The following is a 20,409-nucleotide window of genomic DNA, read 5'->3' as shown; positions in this document are numbered from 1 at the left end:
TAAGTGACTGATTCCAAGAGCCTTTCTGGTCCACAAAGGGCACTTCTGAGTGCTGGACAAGCAGCCCACAGATGAGGAGGCTGAGGATGGGGAATGGGAGTGGTTGCAACTGTGAGATGGGCACTGTTTTCCTCCCAAGCCTCGTAGGAGGGGCAGACTTCGGGCACTTAGCGGTCACAGCTGAGGGCCTGAGTAACCAGCTGGCAAAGAATTCAAATCTTTTAAATAGAAGTGAGTTAAGGTCATCTCATCGCATCTTGCAAATCATTGTGGTGTCTCCTTACAACACCTCCTTTTAGTGTCACCCCCTTGATTACCTTCAGAGCCAGGGGGCTCACTTCTTCCAAAGACAGTAGTCCCTTCTATGGGCAGCTCAGGTGATTAGAGTTCACACTCACACTGAGCTAGAACCTGCCTCCTTGCAGCTCCCATCTACTGGTTGGTCTGAGTCTTAAAGATAAGGAACGTAACTCCCCCAGAATCACATAAGTAGGGAAGTAGCAGAGCCCAGGTTTACTCCCAGTTGGGCCTCTGGGGGTCCACAGCCTGCCCTCTCTCCAGCAGTCCTCCAGTGAGACTGAGTCTCCCCATAGCCCCACCCAGAACCAGTCTGTCCTCCCAGGACTAGGGCCAGCCCAGGGATGTGGCTAGAACTTGGCTCCCACTTTTTCTCCTTCTACAACTCAAAGGAAAACACTTGGCCATTAGCTCTGTGAGCGATTCTGACCTGTGGGTGTAATCTATAAACAAATTCCTCCCAACACCTTAGAGTCTTAATAACACAGCTGGTTTACCATGATCTCCCAGAAACACTATTAGGCTGAGTCGGTATTCATGTCCTGTCCTGGAAAATAATTTTCTCTCTTGGTTGAGGAGAAGTTATTACCATCAGGCTCTGACTCCAGACCCTCCGCCTGCTGACCTGGGTTTTCCTGGTTTCTTTTGCACATGGGTGGGTAGATTAGCTATGGGAGGATAGGGGTTTGGGGTTGGAAGGGGAAGGGCTGCAGTGAGAAGTCTCTGAGACTCCCATATCTTTCTCCACTCAAGCCTGGAGTGTATTCCAAAAGAGAGGTCCCACAGGGTTCTAGAAAGTACTCAGACATAGAACCCAGGGTTTATTTTGTCACTCTCCATTAGGCTTGAATTGGATTTATTTTCCCCTTCCTTTAGTATTATAGATGGGGACACCAAAGCCCAAAGAGGTGAGATGACTTGCCTAAGGTGACCCAGTGAAAGAGCTGGCACTAGATCCTAAATGTCCAGATTCCTCATGTCAGCCCTTTGCCCTGTTTCCAGCATGACCAGATTTACCCTGGGTTTCAAGGGGAATGACAGGTGACCCTGCCAGGCTCATCCACTAATCCCAGAATCATAGGCAAGAGGGAGTGCCAGGTTTTAGAATAAAATGCCCCATTTACACACTAGGCCACAAACACATGGGACTCATTAGCTCCCAATCAGGGAGAAAACAGTAATCCAGAATGGGTTTGGTTTCTTGAAGTTGGACCCAGATTGGCCATGAAATCTTAGTAGAGTCGTTTCCCCCCAGCTCCCCCCCAGCCCCCCCGCCCCTCCCCCACCCCGTTCCCAGAAGCTAGGATTCTTTACGGGTTCTGTAGTGATGCCTGAGAGTCCCCACACCGAAGGGCAGAGTAATGTGGTCGGGGAAGTTGTGTGCCAAGGCTGAGCTGGCTTGTGATCCAGAGAAAGGACCAGGCTCGGAGTTGAACCCGGCAGGCTTCCCGGAGGAGGAGGCGGGGCCAGCTGGGTAAAACAAAAGGAGGGGTGGATCTTCGTGCTGATGGGAAGTGACTGAGTGGAGGTTCAGACAAGGCTGGAACCATCCCTCCCCTCAGTGTCCCTATCCCTGGCCTCCCTCTCTCCGGTACTTGTCCTTTCCCGCCGGGTCTTGGGGTCGCTCCGAAGGGTGACAGCGCCGCCCGGCCCTCGAGGTCCAGCAAGGCCCTGGGGGGCGCGGCCGGCCGGAGATCCTTTCCGCTTTCAGGGGTCTCCGCAGCCCTTACAAGGAGTTTGGCGGCGCTCGGGCGGCCCCGCCCGCCGGGCTCCCGCGGCCCCTCCTCCCCGCACGGTCGGGCCTGGCCGCGGGAAGGCTGCCTGCTAGGCGCGGGGCCCGGGAGGCCGACGCCGCCGGGGCCGCGAGTGCCAGAGAGGCCGCCACTCGCTCCCGAGGGCCCCTACGGGCAGGCACGCTGCTCGGGGCCCTTAGGCCAGCACCCGTCTCCCTCTCCGCAGCGTCGCCATGTCCTCGGTGTTCGGGAAGCCCCGCGCGGGCAGCGGGCAGCAGCAGAGCGCACCCCTCGAGGTCAACTTGGCCATCCTGGGGCGCCGCGGGGTGGGCAAGTCCGGTGAGTGGGGTGCGGGAGGGAGGGAAGGGGTCAGGCGGGGAGGCGAGAGACAGGGAGCGGTGGAGGGAATGGGGCGCTGTGGGCTTGCGGGCAGGCTCTTCCACTGGCTTTCGGGGCTTCTTGCGCCCAGGTGGGTTGGATGAGACGCCGTGATGGTATATACCTTCTTTGCCTCAGCTTCTCTTGCTTGGTTTTCCTCAGCTTGTTTTCAGCTCCTCCAGCTCTCACCTGCCTTCTCTTCCTGGCCTGTCTTTCCCTCTGTGTCTCCCTACTGTGTCTGTGTCCTCCTTGTCTGTGACCCCAGCTGTCTCCCCTCTGTCTCTGTGTCTCCCAGTCCTCTGCTGGTCTCCCCCTTGCCGTTCACCGCCCTCCATCTCCTCTTCCTGGCCAGCAGTCAGCCCTGGTGACTGGCACCAAAGGGACCTGTTAGGCACTGATCCCCAGCCCAGGGCCCCTACGGAGCTCAGTCGCAGCCTTGCTGCTCCTTGATTTAGGCCAGGGGAGAAGGGGCCCCAGGCCCCCGAAGGAAGGTGATAAGAGTCGCTGGCTTTTGGGATTTCCCAGGGAGAGGCCGCTACCCACTCCCCACCCCAATTCTCTGGGATTCTGCAACAAAGTGTGAATTCTTATCAAATGTATTTGTTTCAAGTCAAACCCCTCTCTTGACTTTACGGAAACACATTGGACTATGGTCTCAGGTGCCTCCGACCTGTCCTTAATGAACAAAGCGCTTGGATTTACACTCAGGCCATTTCTATCAACACTGAACTCTGCCTTCACCACCTTTGGCAGCTGGAGCCCAGCTGGAGCCCAGGGGGTGGGGGTGGGGGGGTGTCACCATAGGCAAAGATCCAGAAAAAGGGTTCACCGCTCTCCCCACCATTCCCAGTCCCAGGCAGCTGAAGGGGGGAAGGCAGAGGGGATTCTCCACTGGCTGTTTTCCAGCTGCAGCCATTAGTGAATGGCCATCATGGACTCAGCTGTGAGACCCACCGGGCGCCTACTCTCCACTTTTGAAGCCAGCGCCCTGGCTCAGAGATGGGACTCTGGATCATGCTTTCCTAGAGAAAAGATTTGCCCTCTTCCCTTTGAAAATCAAATTGTTATCTGTGGCTCTGTCACTGGTACAGTTTAGCCAGTGACTACATGAATGAAAGAATTTAAATTTTAAAATACGTATTCCCTGGGTATTAGTTTGCAAACTGACACTGTTAGGAATCCTGGGAAAGAATTTTAAGGATCTTCTTTAAAATGCTGCATTACTTTTTAAGAGTTCAGTATAGTAGTGGGCTGGCTCTCAGCTTTATGTGGTTAAATTCTGAACAAAATCAATCTTGTTAATGCATTCCACCTGGGGAGAACTTCCCCAGGTTTTATGTTCTGTGACCCTCCCATGATGAGTGTGGAGGCCTTAGAGCCAAGACTCGAGGACTGAGGACTAGAGTGTGTTTACTTGGGATTCGGGGGTTCATATCCCTCCCAGAGATCACCCACTGATAACTCAGCTCTTACTCTCTCTTTGGCTTGTAGCCAAAGCTGGGATAAATGCCTCCACACTTCAGAGTCTTTGTGCCTTGTCAAGGGTGGGGGAGGTCTCTCTTCACTTAGAGTCTCAGCAAGTTGGCCCTAAGGTAACTGCTTGCCTGGGTCCAGACCCCTTAGTTAGGGTCTTCACAAACGCCCCTTAGGCTTGCCTCTCATTTGTTTTCTCGCTGCCATCCCCCTCCAAAATAAAACATCCCGGAATGCAACCGGGAAGGACATGGCTCCCCATATTTCTGGTTTCCTCTGAGCCTCTCAAACCAGTTCCCCCGCTCTCCAGAGAGCAGAGGGGTCACAGGCTAGATAAGTCCTCCCTAAAATGAGAGGGGCAGGCTCCAGGGCCCAGCAGCCAGACACGATGGGGAGACTGAGCCAACTTCTTTCTCCTTCTTGCAGCCCTGACGGTGAAGTTTCTGACCAGGAGGTTCATCAGCGAATATGACCCCAACTTGGGTAAGGGCCCACTCCCCCCTGTCCCTCCTGCCGTGCCCACTTGGATCTCCCCTGCAAACACACATATGCCGTGGTGGGCCCAGGCCTGACCAGGACTACACATCTGGGGGCCGAGGGGAGGAGCCACCAGGATGACTCAGCCCATGCGACAAAATGTTTTAAGTTCCAAAAATGTACCCTTCCTCAGCTCACCCCAGACAACTTGGGGGTTAGCCCAATTAAGAGAACTGAGAGAAGTTGCTTTGCCCTAAAATATGAAGTATGATGAAACTTAAAAAAAAAAAAATCGAGCATTGCAGAATATGCACATCCATTAAGTGTTTTTCTTCCAGATGGTTATTCCGTGTACTTTTCCACAAAAGCTGGACAAGACATTTGGGAAATTCCCTAGTAATACTGGCTTCTAAACCAGTTTTTTAACCACACAAGAAAACTAGTCTTGTTTGGTAGCTGTATCATGATGGTGTATTGGAAAAAGGGATGCCCTGGTGTCAGAGCTGAGTTTGAATCCTGGCTTTGTCACTTATCGGCTGTGCACTTTTGAAGCAGTCACCTAAGCTCTCTGAGCTTCTGTTTCCTCATCTGTGAAATGGGCATAAAAATACCTATCTCAGAGAATTACTGTGAGGATTAATGAAGTAACACATGTAAAAGACGTAGCGTAATACTTGACCCACGGAGACATTGAATGCGTATTCACTTCTCCTTCCTTCTTTCTCCTCAAATGGCTTCCCATCTGTGGTGGCTGAGATTCGCCCAAGTTAATTAGATCACTGTTTCTGAAAATTAATTTTAGCAGCAGGACCTTTTCCTCAAATAACCTCTTACATGGAAGCCCAATATCTAAATACGTAAAAGCAGAATTTTATTAATATAACTGTAACTTAAAGCTCACATTTATAGCATTTCTTTATGGTAAACTTTCCACTGAGAAAAATGGGGTGTCTGGATGCTCTTTGCTCTTTGGAAACGGAGGTTGCAGTCTTAGATTATCTTCCCCCTTCATAAGAATTGAATAAGGCGTTCGTGGAACCCCTGAAGGCCCTCTGAGGAAACCCAGGGCTCCGGGAGGACCCTGGGGTCCCACAAATGAAACCTCCACAGTGCAGCACCACCGGCAGCAGACCTCTGATGGATTGCGCCCTTCACACCTGAAGGAAAGGGCTCCTCAGCCCACTGGTACCCCTCAGCCCCTCAGTCCAGGCTGGGATGTTGAATCCCAGTGTCAGAGCAGGAAGGGATGTCAAGGCTACTTGGTCCAGTGGTTTTTAGAATTTATTCCTTACGTAGCAGAATCCCCTCTTCCACGGAGATCTTACACAGAACCCCAGGGGTCAAGCAGAGGAAGCAGAGGGGGTCCCCTGGCTAAGTCAGGAATGCAGGGCAGGCAACTCACGGACAGTCCTTAAGGGGTTTGTTCCTCAAAGTTTGGTGTGACCGCCTGTGCTTTGACACAGACCCTCGGCTACAGCGGAGGAAGCAGGCCCAAGGAGCTTTGTGGGCCAGGGTCACCAGCAGGTCTGAGGGGAGCCCATCGATTAGCAGAGGTCAGTGCCCAGGGGAGTGAGACACAGGAGCATGAAGTCAGATGGGCGGGGTGGGGGAGTGGGTAGGAAGGGAAGGCACACAGCAGGGATGTCTGGGAAGGGAAAACGGAGATTCTCAAGGACAGTGGCTCAAAAGACAGATTCTGCCTACCTCAAATATTGCATGGAACATACTTATACTAAAAAGTATTAGCTGTTTATCTGAAATTCAAATTTAACTGGTTATCTTGTATTTTATTTGGCAACCTATCTCCAGTCTCTCTTCTTCCTGTCCCCCATCCATACCCTTCCGGCAGGGTCCCACCAGAGGTACCTATTACAGTGGTGGTTTGAGCTTCCTGGTTGAGCAATTTTGGAGTTCTGAACTGGTAGGGGAATGCGTGGTCAGATGGTCTGAGGCGGGGGTGTGGCAGCTCCACTGTGGTTAGTCACCTCAGCCTTTTGTCTCGTACCACACCCTGAGAGCTTCTGAGCTGGAGAGATGGCCAGACGCTCTCCTGTCGGCTATTCTGGGAGGCCAGTGCTGCTCCTTGGGGGTCCTGTCCACTGTCTGAACATTCCCACCACTATCCCATGGCTGGTTCCAGCAACAGGAGGGGACTCTCGGACCAGAGCCTTTCCTTCTGTGGAGAAAGGTCTGAGCATCCAAGGAAGAGTTAGCCATGTGGAGATGTAAAACCACCCTTTCCCCTTTTCTTTTTTTCTGTACACGGGCCTCGCACTGTTGTGGCCTCTCACTGTTGTGGCCTCTCCCATTGCGGAGCACAGGCTCCGGACGCGCAGGCTCAGCAGCCATGGCTCACGGGCCCAGCCGCTCTGCGGCATGTGGGATCTTCCCGGACCGGGGCATGAACCCGTGTCCCCTGCATCGGCAGGCGGACTCTCAACCACTGCGCCACCAGGGAAGCCCCACCCTTTCCCCCTTTTCAAACACCTTCCAAGAGCTTGAGCTCAAAGGGGCCTCTTGAGGGTGGACACCTGTGATGTTCATTCCTATCTCCAGCTTGGAGTGCAGTGCTAGGCACAACACAGATGCTGTTAAACATGGGATTTGAATTTTGGTTTTAGGATTACCCTTTAAAGAAGAGCTCCTATTATTATCCCCATTTTACAGGTAAAGAAACTGAGGCAGAGAGGGCTCAGTGGTTTGCCTAAGATCATGGAGAACCTCAGGTACAAAGGAAGATGAGACACCACTCCAGTTGCCCTCCACTAAGGGTGGCCTTATGCTATCGAGGACCTGAAGTCAGAAGTCTGTGTGGCACTGGGCTCTCTGAGCCTTGGTTTCCCCATCTGGAAGATAGGACTAATAGACTGTGCTCTGTGTGTGAGCTGTGCCTTGTTATAGGTTGTGACTGTTAGAGTTGGTAGGAGCCAAGAGAGTCAGTGCCTGTGAAAGGGCTTCACCTGTGCTGAGCACTCCAGGAAGCGAGCAGGGGTATCCAGGAGGACACCCTCCTCTCACAGAGGGATTGGGGGCATCTCACCTGGTTTGCCCAGGGCAGAATGACAAGCTTCTCACCGCTCTTCTCCTCATCCTGCTCCAGCAAGGGTACAGGCACCATTTCTGAAGCATCGTCCCATACACACTCTGACCAGAGCTCCTTTAGTGACATTTTAAAAATTATTGCTGTAAATGAGAGAAAAATAGTTCGGGAAAGGGATCTTTTCTCAGCATTTAAGTCCTAAGAATGTTATTTAGAACTAGCAGTTATGAAACCCGTATTTAGTAAAGGACTCTAGAATGACCAGAGGGCAGGGACTTTGTGATGGGGAGGCAGGACATTACTGTGACTTGGAGCCCCCACTGCACCCCCAGCCCCTGGAGTCACCTCACTTGCAAAGGGGGAGGGAGCTGGATAAGATGATTTCATGACCTCTGAGCCTTCTCCACTTTGCCCATGCATGTTCCACAGCATCAGCTGGACGGGGAGCTTCTGCTCTTTCCCTGTATTCTGCACAGATAGAGCTGGAGAATTGGCTTGTCCACTGAGCAGAGGGAGTGAGGGGGTCCCACTGTAGAGCCCCAAGTTCAAGTTCCTTCTGATAGGGTGCTGTGTGGCTGTGGGAGAGTTCTCTTCTTTTCTGGGCCTCACCTTCCTGTCATCTCTCTATGGAAGAGCTAACAGCAACCTCAAAAGGCTGTTGCATTTAAGGGACTGTAGGAGACCAAGGTTGGGCTAATATATTTCCTTGGGCTGGGCACAGCATGGTGCCTGTTTGGGCACAGAAGCTGGGAAGCACCTAAAAGGCATGCATCAGACAACTCTGGCAGGAAAATAAAGAAAAATCTGAAGGAGATATAGGTATCCAGGGGCAGCTCTTCTTGCACCAAATATAGTTAAACATTTGGGGCATATTTTCCATGAGATTTTTTTTTTTTTTTTTTTTTTTGTCTTTGAACAAGAACGGCTATTTATCCAAGTCCCCACAGCAGGCTGGGGATGGGAGCTGTCTATTACTCCTGCCGGCTGCTAGTGGACCTGGCGTGTGTCCAGGCCTGGCTTAGCTGCCAATGGCCCTCAGAGAGAATTCCGCCACGGCTGGGGGGTACGCTTCTCACAGTGGCTGCTACCAACAGGCAGAGAGGGCTCCAGTTCTGCCCAGGGGGTTCTTCTTTGGGGTCACTTGGGGCACAGGGGCACCACCACCCCCAGGGAAAGGTGAGGGCCAAGTACACTCACATGTGTGGGCCAGTGGCACAGGGGAAAGTTGGGGGTAGGGAGAATGATTGTGACAGTGAGGTCCTCTTTGCAGGCCTGGCCACTTGATACTTTCTCAGGTTTGAGGTCATGAGAACTTAGAGAAACAATTTGTAAAAACTTATGAAATCCAAATAAGGTCAGTGGTATAGTTCATAGTATGGTACCAATGTCAATTTTCTGGTTTTGACCATGGTACTATGGTTATGTAAGGTGCTAACATTGGGGGGAGGGGGGGAAGAGTACACAGGAACTCTCTGTACTATTTTGCAACTTCTACATGAGTCTAAAATTATTTCAAAATAAAAAGTAAAAAAAAAAAAAATCACCTAGGAATGTGAACCTGCCCTGGAAACTTTGGAGCACTATGTCCCCACTGTCCTTTACCGGGCATTTGTGGAGGGCCAGGCCCCATGCCTAGCGGCCCATCCAGTCCTCATGCAGCCCTGTGAATGGTGCAGGGACAAGCATTTAGCACAGCGCCTGGCACAGAGTAAAAACCTGAAAACTGTTAGCCAGTGTTATCACATCATCCCTATTTTAAAATGAGGAAACAGAGTCTCAGAATGCTGAAATGACTTGACCAAGGCACACAGCTAAAAAGTAGCTGAAGTTGGGTTTGATTCCCATCTCCAACCTAAAACTTTCAACCATCCTAGATTCCTCTGCTATTATTTTGACAAGGATTACTTGTAAAACCTTCTTGGAACCTCTTTTTCTTTATTGAAATATAGTTGATTTACAACGTTGTGCCAGTTTCTGCTGTACAGCAAAGTGACTCAGTTATACACAGAGACTTTTTTTTTTTTTTTTGCGGTACGCGGGCCTCTCACTGTTGTGCCTCTTTCGTTGCGGAGCACAGGCTCCGGACGCACAGGCTCAGCGGCCATGGCTCACGGGCCCAGCCGCTCCGCGGCATGTGGGATCTTCCTGGACATGGGCACGAACCTGTGTCCCCTGCATCGGCAGGCAGACTCTCAACCACTGCACCACCGGGGAAGCCCACAGAGACATTTTTAAAAATATTCTTTTCCATTATGATTTATTACAGGATATTGAATATAGTTCTCTGTGCTATACGGTAGGACCTTGTTGTTTATCCATCCTGTATATAATCGTTCACCTCTGCTAATCCCAAACTCCCAATCCTTCCCTCCCCCATCCCCTGCCCCTCCTTCTCGGGTCTTCTAAACAGGGTCTGACCCACCTCCCTGCCCCCCGCCCCCGGCCCCTGCCTTAATCATGTTGTGTGCTTCTCCTTTCTTGTCCCTTCCCCACCGGGGGCCAGAGGGTTGTCCTGATTGTCCTTGGGTACTGTGGTTGGAGAGAAGGGGGTGGAGAAGCTTGGGGTTCAGGTAGGAGGGGCTGGCAGTGCAGCTCCTGAGGCCTCTGCTCCTGCTGGGCCCGTGAGCCACACACACTCCATCCTCCAGGTGTGGTGGGTGGACCCAGAACACAATCCCATACCCTGTGGCATGTTCTATGAGTGCCCTCGGGTGCTCTGGGCCATGACAGGTGGAGCAGCATCTCCTTGGTGGGAGGGTCTGCCCGTGTCCTCCATGTGGGTGAGAGCCAGGGTCTTTCCAGTGGTCCTGGCTCAGCCAGCCCCAGAGCAAGTCCCCCAGGGGTGCACAGGGATCCAGCAAAGGGAAGCTGGGACTCAGACCCAGCCTACCATCGAGTGGCCTGCCCTGCCTCTGACTGGGCTGACCGTCTGTGTTGCAGAGGATACCTACAGCTCTGAGGAGACCGTGGACCACCAGCCTGTCCACCTGAGGGTCATGGACACTGCAGACCTGGTAACATTACCCCCATGACCCATGAAGAGCTGAGAGTCAGTGCAGCCTCTTGGGAAGTCCTGCTTCCAGAGTGTGGACCTCAGATGGGACTCTGTAAACCTTTTAAGCTCCAATTTGCTCTGCGTCCCTGATTGAGGTGCTGACCTCTCTGGGCCTGAATCTATTGATGTGCCAAATGAGAAGGGATAGGAAGGGGCCTGGGGAGACCTGATGATTGTTGGTGTCAGCTCTGAGATTCTGTGCTCTGGGGCTTGATGCCTGTGTACGCATGGAGACAGGTGCACACACGTATTTACACAGAGGCTCCCCTGGCCCAGCCTTGCCCCGCCGCCCAGTACATACATCTCCCTGTGTCCTCACCACCCCCGCCAAGGCTGGATGCCAGTTCTTCTCAGAAGCCAAAGGGGCACCGTGAACCTGACCCAAAACCAGCAGTGCCCAGGCACAGCCAGGTCTCTGTAGGGGCCATGCCAGAGTCTTGGCTCTGTGCCCCAGAGGCCGAGGTCTCCAAGTCTGTGGCTGGGTGGTGGGAGTGAGGCTCAGAAACAATGTCTCCTTTCACAACAGGCCAAATCCACACTCAAGCGCCCCTTTGAAAAGGGCCCTGCTGGGGAACAATATACAGAGATGCAGGGAGTGGGGAAGTGGCATGAGACAGCTCAGGTGAAGGCCTGTACCCTGGCCTCCTCTGCCCCTGACAGAGGCTGCCCTCCTTTGCCCCAGGACACCCCCAGGAACTGTGAGCGCTACCTGAACTGGGCCCACGCCTTCCTGGTGGTGTACAGCGTCGACAACCGCCAGAGCTTCGAGGGCAGCAGCAGCTACCTGGAGCTGCTCGCTCTGCATGAGAAGGAGACACAGCGCAGCTACCCTGCTCTGCTGCTGGGCAACAAGCTGGACATGGCCCAGTACAGGTGAGTGCGGCATTTTGTCCCACACCCTAGAGCTCGCCTTCTCCTTTCTCGTAAAAGCGGTGTCATCTTCAGGGATTATTTGGCTGCTAAGAAGAGTAATCCCCTTGGATGTAGATAGAAGGGGGTGTGTTGTAAGGATACAGTGGGCAGGGCTTCCAGGCAGCCAAGGGCAGGAAGGGAAGAGCATCTGGGCTGCACAGGAGCTGGACCCTGAAAGTCGGAAGAGAGGCCACTCCTCCCATCCTCCTGAGGCTCTGAGGTCTCTCTCAGCCTCACCCTTGCTTTCCTGAGACTATATGACCTTCTGTTTCCACTCCCCACAGCTGGCTGGTCATCCAGTGCCCAATTCCAATTCTGGGGAGAGAGGCTCTAATTGGCCACCTGGGTCAGGTGTCTGCCCTGGTCCAACCAGCTTTCGCCTCTCCCAAGCGTGGTCCCCAGGCTCATTCCCGCAGTTGGCTGTGCTGAGGGCAGGTTCTCTTAGAAAGAGTTGGAGTTGAATCGGAGACCACAGACTGGGCCAGAGGACAGATGACCACCGAGTGCTGCAGCCGTATTTTGCTTGGCTGGCACAGTGTTTTAAAAGAGCCGGAATTGGAATGCTTTGAGGTGGGGCGTGCCCCCTCCAGCTGAACACAGGCCTCACACTCCCCATGGCTTACCTCCACCCTCCCCACACACCCAAGTTGCCCGCCTGGCCCCTGAGGCGTTTGAGACTGTGCTGCCTCCACCTGATGGGTGACCCCACTGGCCCTCTCCAGCACATCCGTCCTGTGTGGCCAGTCCACCTGCGAGGTAGGGCACCCCCCACCAGCCTTCCTCCCGTCCCTTCCTTCTCAGGGCTGGTCACTCCTTCTTCCCCAGGCCCCAAAGGCCCACTGACTGATGTTAGGAAGGAGGGAACACTTAGTATAGATCGGGGCTGATGGGCAGTGGGGAAATGGGGTGTGGTCTCATGAAGGGTGCTCACGGTAGGAGCCTTCAAAAGTGGGCAGACCCTCAGACCCAGACAAATTCCATCTCAGGGAATGAGCAAAGTTGTGTGATCTTAAAGCCAAAAGGTAGTCTTTGAGGAATCACAGATCCCGCAGAGCCTAGAATAGGGATCAGAAGACTGGATTGTGAATAAACCAGTTTTAAATATGAGGAAAAAAACTAGGCCACTGTTTTGGTCCCAATATTTACCAGTGGGATTGTCCAAAAGTGGTTTGGGGGCAAAGAGCAAAGCAGCATCGTTTCCCTAAGGAGTCATGAGATTTGTCCCCACTTCCTTCTTTGGTCAAGTCCCAAGGTTGGTAGGTCAGGATTTGATGGGCACAGACAATGTAATTTTTAGCTGAGCATTGGTCAATGTCTCCCATGAGTGTCTTGCAGCTAAAGGGTAAAATGTGGGTTAGAGCGGTGATAACCACTGATAACATTTTCGCTAGGCTACGCCAAAATAAGAAAAAGGGTAATAATGTTATATGCCCGGCTCATCCATTCACGCACACGCATGCACGTGTGGGGTTCTTGTTTCCGAAAGCTCATTATTCAAGCCCCACAGTGACGAAGTTTCAGATTCAAGTTCATCACAAAGGCACGTAATACCAAGTATTCTTTCAAAAGGAGTTGCTCAGGAATCTGTGAGCTGACAGTCAGGACACCGACCCCGGTTGGGGAATGGATCAGGTGCTCTGTCCCTGACGCTTTTGTCCCAGTCATTCCCTCTGTCTGTTGAGCTAGCCCACTTGCAGCCTTTGCTCCTGCCAAATTAACCTTGGCTCAGAAACCTTTTCCCACCGTACCCACCCTGGTGTCCCCTCTCAGCTCCCAGGCTGTGCCACTGTCCTCAGGAATGGCAGGTGAGGCAGCTCAGCAGTGAGATTTAGCCATTGAAACCTTGGCCTCCAGCCCTCAGGGACCCCTCCCCCCCGCCTGCCCCCTGCCTCTTCTGGACATCCGACCTATCCGAGGGCCAGTATTTTTCTCTCACCCTGATTCCCATGGCTTTCAGGACCTTCCTAGTTACAAATACTCGATCTCATCATCATGGGAAGTGGTACAGGATGAAGCTGGGAATAGGTGCTGCTCCCTCTCTCGTGCTGTCACCCTTGCTCTCTCCTGCCTCTCTCCTGGGCAAGCAGACAAAACTCCTTGCCACGAGCCCTGAGACCTCTGCCGACCACAGGCGTTCTGAGTCAGGACCTCGGCCCACCAGGCCTCTGTGGACACTGTGGTCTCACATCCTTCCAACCAGACCACTGCCTTTCCCCAGAGCTGATCCCACATGCCAGGGCTGCGGGTGGCTCATTTCCTGACCAAGGGAGTCAAGGAGATGTGGGGCTGGGAATACCCATCTTCCTCTGGCCACAGGCAGGGTCTAGCCAGGGACTTTGGGCCAGCTTCTCCCTTCTCCTCGGCCTCGTTCTGAAATTCTGGCTTCGGTGACATCAGCCGCCACTTATTAAGCAGGGACTGTGCTAGGCACTTGACACAAATCATCTTCTTAATCTTAACAACCCTGAGAGGCAGCTCTCATTATCCCATTTTACTGATGAGAAAACTGAGCCTCAGAGAGATGAAGATGGTCACTGAGCTAGTAAGTGAGGATCCAGGTGTAGGCCTGGGCCTGCCTGACTTGGATGCATGCTCCTGACCCCGCCTCACCCTGCTTCCCCGCCAGGCAGGTCACTCAGGCAGAGGGCGTGGCCTTGGCGGGCAGGTTCGGGTGCCTGTTTTTCGAGGTCTCTGCCTGCCTGGACTTCGAGCACGTGCAGCATGTCTTCCACGAGGCAGTACGGGAGGCACGGCGGGAGATGGAGAAGAACTCCCTGGCCAGGCCCCTCTTCATCTCCGAGGAGAGGGCCCTGCATTACCAGGCCCCACTCACGGCCCGGCACGGGCTGGCCAGCTGCGCCTTCAACACACTTTCTACTGCTAGCCTGAAGGAGATTCCTGCCGTGGCCCAGGCCAAGCTGGTCACTGTAAAGTCATCCCGGGCTCAGAGCAAGCGCAAGGCACCCACCCTGACACTGTTGAAGGGCTTCAAGATCTTCTGAGGGCCCCTGCTCAGGATTCCAGGCTCAGCGCTGGGCAGTCTGCAGGGCAGGAGCTGGCTTCTCACCACCGGCTTTCCTTCTGGTGGAACAGCAGCCCTCACCCTCTGGTGGACAGCTGACCCCTCCTCCAGCACCAGGCAGTGTCCCTGACACCCAGTTCACTGTAGGAGCAACAGGGACAGGCAGAAATTCTGCTCCTGTTCCCTCCAGACCTTGGTTTCCATGGGAACCACCGCATCCCTCACCCTGAAGGAAACAGCCACTGTGACAACACAGAGACCTGGGTTCAGCCTGAAGCGGAAGGAAATTGCAGCATCCATCGTGGCGCCATCACCCCTTCCCGCTCCATCTACAGCCAGGCCTGATATGGCCCCTGGTGGACAGCTCTGGGTGGACAGCTTCAGTAAGCACTGCATAAGTGTGGGCCTGAGAGCATCCTGCCCTGAGGTCCCAGCACCTCCTGGTGGACGGGAAGGGCAGGGCAGCTGCAGGTTTTGCAGGGCCAGAGCCTGGCCCTCCCCTTGCCTTCTGACTTCACAGAACCCCCAGGCAACAAACCTCACAGTTTATCCAAGTAAAATCTAGTTGCAATAATCCTACGGGACAGCCTGTGAGAAGCAAAGGTGTCCCGGGAAGGCCTATTTCCAGTCCTTTGCCTCTCAATGAGGGCAGAGGGAGAGGGCCATGGGTAGGCCAGTGTAGGGAGCCTCCTGTGTGTTTCCACCAGGAGTCAGGGCCCCCGTATTTTACAACCTTAAATCAAGGACTCTGTCCGCAGGCCCTCAGGACCTGCCTTCTCAAGTTTACTGATCAAAACTGCAGAACAAAGTCATTCTCTCCAGTGACAATCACCCAGGACTCCAGGGAGCCCACAACTGGCTGTATCAGACATCCGGTAGGGAGAAGCACAGTTTTCTGTTTGTAGTCTGGTGCGGCAGGACCTAGTACCCTTGGCAATGGGTCTGCGTGTTCACAGTCCACTTTTGTAAGATGCCACCGAAAGCATTTTTGGTTCATAAAGCAGATTTTTGCATAAATTATTTGGCTTTGCCACCACAGCTTATACTGCAACACGGCGGCTCAGACACGGGATCGCGACACTCCTTTGGGATCCCACGGTTAGCAAGAGAAGGGTCTCAGAGGCAGGGAGTTTCTTAGTTTTCTAGCTCTCTTTACCACAGGGCCCCTGGCCCAAAGGAAGTCTTTCACGGACCCTCAGCAGACCAGCAGGTAGAGGAGTGGCCTGTGGTGGGGGAAGGGAGGGGGAGGGGATTCTGAGTCCAGAATCCTGCCCCTTCCTCACTCAGCCCTTTCAGGAGCTTGGATTGAAAACAATAGCTCTTGCCCAGGCTTCAGCCACCTTCTGCAGACGGAGAAGCCGAGGTCAGAGGGAGGCTGTGAACTCCTCAAGGCCACGTGAGGAGTCCTGGCCAGGCTTCCTGACCCACAGGCTGGCTCTGGATTTTGCACTTTTGTTTCAAGCCGCTTGTGTGTGGACCACTGCCATTTGAACAGACTATGCAATTCCAACTGCCCACATCCAGAAGCATTTTAATAAAAAGGTTTTGTTCGTTTTTTTCCTAACAGGGTTTTAGTTTGATTGCAGTTCACTCACTGTCTGCTAACACCACGGGGGCACTGCCCTGCACCCTAACTAGCTCTCAGATTCTCGGGGGTCCGGAAGAATGACTGGCGGCACATCACTGTCTTTTACGTCCACTTCAACCTGGGCCAACTTTGGCTTTTCTGAGAGCAAAGTCTCTCTTAGGATGGTCAGGTTGTTGTCATCTTTGTTTCTGGCCTCGGCCAAGTACAGGACTTCTGGAGTTTGTTTTTCTGGTGACAGCCTCTTTTGATTTCTGGGAGGAGAGAAAACACTATGGAATGTGAGTTCCCTGAGTTGGGGTAGCGAGTGTTTGGGGCAGGACTGGGTCTCCCAGGTGGGCTAGTGAGTTTGAGGTAGAAATCCAGTGCCCAGTTCTGGGAACAGTTGCGGGAGAAGCCGAGAAGGTGCCATGGTGTTTGGCAGAGAAACATCTTACACTTGTCTGTGTGTCACCTTACCAAACCCTCAGCGCCACCTGTGAGCTCAACTACTATTGCTCCCCTTACAGGCGATGTAATGGGGCTCAGAGGGCCAAAGGAGCACATGCCTGGGACGTGCGTTTAAGTTTCCTGACCCTGAGTCCTGTGTTCTTTTCACCAAACCACATTTTCTCATCGCAGGGCTGTCGTCCTACTTAGTGCAGGTCCTTGTCACCCCACACCCCATCCCCACCCTCACTCCACCCCATCTCTAGACAAGCTAATCAGGAAATTCCTAACTAATCTTCCTGCCGCTAGGTGCTCACTTCTCCAAACTGGCCTACACACGCCAAATCACGATTCTAAAGTCCCTGTGCGTACACACCACTCCCCAGCTCAAGCGCCTTCAGTGGCTCCCCACTCCCACTTCCTTAACCTGGCATTCAAGATCCCGTCTTCCTTCCAATAACCTTCCCAAATGTCTCCCCTCTGAGGTGGTTCTACTCAAAGTATCCACCTCTAGGTTTCCTGGCCATGGCAGAGGGACCTGGCTGTGGTTAGAGCCGACCGCCCAATCTGCTTGGGCCATATGGGAGTATCTCAGTGTCTGCTGCTTCTGAGGACACCTGCCTTGTCTCTGAAGTGACCTTGTCGAGGGGGATGCTTCCTGACAGGGTGAGAGAGGAAAGGTCACCTTCTTAGAGGCTATACCCTCTGGGTCTTTTTATATCCTGCATCCAGACTGATCTTGCTAAAACATAAGCCGTTCATGTCCCTGTGCAGAGCTCTTCTTTGGCTCCCCAATGCCCATGGGCTAGAACCTGAACTCCTTAGGATGGCCCCCAGGGCCTGTTCACTCTGGGCTCTGCTGCCTCTTGGCCTCCTTCTCCCTCTGCCCTCCCCACACTCCACACTGCAGCCTCACGGGCCCTCCTCCTCCCGCCTCGAGCTTGGCGTGTGCTGTCCCTTGGTCTGGAAGGCTTCCATAGCCCACCCTTGCTCTCTCTCTTTTTGCCCCGCAGGCCCCAGATCCCATCTCTGTGCTCCCACAATACTCTGTATGTCCCACAGTCGCCACCTGTCACTCTAAACTACAATTATCTCCCCACCAAACTGTAAACTCCATAAGACCAGGGCTGAATCTATCTTGCCCAGCCCTGCAGCCCCCGCTCTCAGTGCGGAGCTTAGCGCAGGGCAGGTGCTCAGCTTATTCTGTGGAATGAATGATGACTGGGCCATAGCAGTTCATAACGACTAGTTAGCAGTGTGAGCAAAGGGCACTGGGTTATTTCTTTCTGGCTTTACAGCAGAACTGTGAGGAGGATTCATAGATGACATAACATATAGCACAGAAGGAAGAGCACGGAGGTTAGGCCAACCCTTCCATGGATCCTTAGTGACCTTATTCTGTACAGTGGGAATAGGTAATTTGTGCCAACCCCTTAAAGGGCTGTCTTGATCAAGTGAGAGAATGCGAAGGTGCCTTTAAAATTGTAAAACATGATACAGATCTGAGGGAGAGATTCTCATTATTATTGTTTCATTATTGTTGTTACTGCTAGTTACTAGGGCTATAGTAACTGTTGAATGAATGGGAATGAGTGAACCAAGCATTTATTGAATGACTTCTAGAGCCAGACTTTGTGCCAGTTGCTTGGGGAAACAAAATTGAGTCAAATGTGGTCCCTGCCTTCAAGGAGCTCTCAGAAGTTAGCCCTGGAATCATCCAGAGAGTTTAACAAAATGCCAATGCCCAGGTCCCACCCTTTGTGTCAGAATCTCCAAGGCGAGCTACAGATTTCTGTGTTTTTAATGTTCCTCCTCAGGTGATTTGGTTGTGTATCCAGGGTTAAGGAGTACTGTTGTTATAAAGATGTCAAAATTACCCCAGGAGCACCGACTGATCTTAGGTCCCTTTCCATGCCCTGCATTTGGCCTTGGAGCAGCATAAGGCTTTCCCCTTTAAGAACAGCCCTAACTGCAAAAGCCCCCACTGTGCACTCGCCACAATCCTAGGAGGAGGGAATCCGTTATTACTGCCATTTATAGAAGAAGAAGCTGGCTTGGAGATATTGAGTGTCTTGCCCAGCTACTGAGTGGCAGAACTGGAATTTGAACCCAGCTTGTGTGACTCCAGAGCCAGAGATCCTGACTTCTGAGATACACCACCAGCCTGCGCCCTGTTTGCTGGCCAGGGCCAAGGAGTGTCATCAGGGACAGTTGCCAGTTTTTCAGCAGCTTTGGGTTCTCACAGGACCCTAAAGGATGCATTTTGCTGTCCCAAAGGGTGGACAGCCAAGGCCCCTAGATGACCCCTCTCTAGGTTTCCTTTGGGAGGGCAGGGCCCACCCCCTCCAGAGACCACCCCCAGACCAGCTCCTCACCTTTTTGCCTGGGTGTTCCTTCTCAAGAAGACAATGCTTATCACGACCACCACGGCCACCAGGACAAACATGAAACTATTCCAAGGAGTTGCTGGGGAGGGACACACAGGACAGAACCTTGAGGAGAGGCTGGGTGCCCTTCAGGCCCCTAACAGACCAGCTCACAGCATCAACCTTCCTGTGCTGTGGGCCAGGTATCGTAGAGAGACTCTAAGCTGAAAATGAGCCCCCTGCCCTGCGGGAACTCCCAGTCCAGTGTTGGGCGGGGAGAGGGAGATAAGATCTCTGCTCTGAAGAAGCTCTCATCTACCTGGGGGAGACAGCACTGCAGCTGGGTAATAATAGTGGGCAAAGGAGGAGTGTGGGTGAAGATAAACTTCACAGTCTTCAGAGTTTTGCTAGGAGCTAGCCAAGTGCAGTACAAGGGGAAAAGGAAGGAAGGGAGGGAGGGAGGGAAGGAGGGAGGGAGGAAAGAAAGAAGGGGTGGCAGTTAAATTGGATTCAACACATTGCCCACAGACAATATGTGAAGTGGCTAATCTGAATTTGGATAATCAAGATTGGTCCACACTGTACCCAAGTGAGGCAGGATCTAGCTTCAGAGCTTTTGCGTTTGCTGTTCCCTCTACCAGGAATGTTCTTCCCCCACATAATCTGCATGGCTAATTCCTTTACCTCCTGCAAGCTTTACTCAAACACCACCTTCTTAGGGAGGCCTTCCTTGACCACATTATGTTCCCTGCAGCACACCTGCTATTCCCTTTCTCCACTTAATTTTTCTCCGTATTATGCACCACCAGCACACTATGCATTTTAGTCATTTGTTGATTTTCTGTCTCTTTCACTAGAAGGTATGCTCCATGAGGGCAGAGATTTTTGTTTTTTCCCTTCTGTAACCCCAGTGCTGAGAACAGTGCCTGGTGCACAGAAGGAACTTAATAAATATTTGTGAATGACAGGATGGATGAGTAAATGAGTGGCCAGCCCTGAGAAGAGGAGGGTGCAATTTAGCCAGACCCCTCTGGGTAGTGAGACCCCTCAGCCTCGGTCCCTGGCTTAGAGGAAACGTGCAGTCTGCTGCAGAGGAGGGGACCATGAAGGGGGCTTCAACCAGATTCCTCTCTTTGTGTTGTGTCCACCACTTACCATCTTCTACACGAAAATACCAAAGCATTTCTTCCAGCAGCTCCTGAGGCACCTCGGTGCCAGGTGGGGCTCCAGTAAGCTCCTCATTGTAGTCCATGCCACTGCTCCTGGTTGGGATATGTTTCTGACAACAAATTCCTTAGGCCCCTTCGCCCCCAGGTGCTCTCCTGGCCTCCTAGGTTCTGGCTCTTTGCAAAGCCCCAAAGCCTGCTGGAGACAAAGCAGAGAGCATAACTGGGTATCCCACCGCAGTTTACTCTCCCCTCCCTGCCCAAACCCAGCTCTCCTCAGGACCAAAACAGCTGGAACTCCCGCAACAGGTGGGGCCTGGAGAAGCAGAGACCATAGAAGTGGGAGTCACTCAAATCTTTATGAAAACTCATCATGTGTGGGGAAGACCTGGGAGTGAGGAGGACTGACACTGATGGGCTGTGGGACTCTTGCAGGGGACTCCCATTCTCCAAGAAGAAACTGATATCTAGAATAT

At 52.8% G+C, this 20,409-nt stretch overlaps 2 protein-coding genes across 3 annotated transcripts; one reads left to right on the top strand and one right to left on the bottom strand.

Moving 5' to 3' along the window:
* Positions 1 to 1,716: 1,716 nt before the first annotated feature.
* RASL12 (RAS like family 12) lies at positions 1,717 to 15,951 on the top strand. 2 transcript variants are annotated; one of them, XM_027123322.1, is made up of 5 exons: positions 1,717 to 2,369; positions 4,308 to 4,364; positions 10,339 to 10,412; positions 11,136 to 11,326; positions 13,996 to 14,363. In XM_027123322.1, the coding sequence occupies exons 1-5, from the start codon at positions 2,264 to 2,266 to the stop codon at positions 14,252 to 14,254; spliced, it is 687 nt and encodes a 228-aa protein (XP_026979123.1). In that variant the 5' UTR covers positions 1,717 to 2,263; the 3' UTR covers positions 14,255 to 14,363. The 2 variants fall into 2 exon arrangements, with proteins under 2 accessions (XP_026979123.1, XP_026979122.1); XM_027123321.1 differs by having other exon boundaries at positions 1,775 to 2,369; positions 13,992 to 15,951.
* On the bottom strand, positions 15,902 to 20,197 carry SLC51B (SLC51 subunit beta). The gene is made up of 3 exons (XM_027123323.1): positions 19,923 to 20,197; positions 18,777 to 18,867; positions 15,902 to 16,226 (listed from the first exon to the last, which is right to left on the bottom strand). Exons 1-3 carry the CDS (start codon positions 20,017 to 20,019, stop codon positions 16,022 to 16,024), a joined length of 393 nt encoding a protein of 130 aa, XP_026979124.1. The 5' UTR covers positions 20,020 to 20,197; the 3' UTR covers positions 15,902 to 16,021.
* Positions 20,198 to 20,409: the final 212 nt, after the last annotated feature.

The sequence above is a fragment of the Aethalodelphis obliquidens genome, unplaced genomic scaffold (assembly GCF_003676395.1).
Source record: "Aethalodelphis obliquidens isolate GAN/ISIS:26980383/991018 unplaced genomic scaffold, ASM367639v1 scaffold26, whole genome shotgun sequence".
Lineage (NCBI taxonomy): Eukaryota > Metazoa > Chordata > Mammalia > Artiodactyla > Delphinidae > Aethalodelphis > Aethalodelphis obliquidens.
The sequence above is the reverse complement of the archived record's forward strand: the minus strand, read 5'-3'. Positions and strand labels throughout refer to the sequence as shown.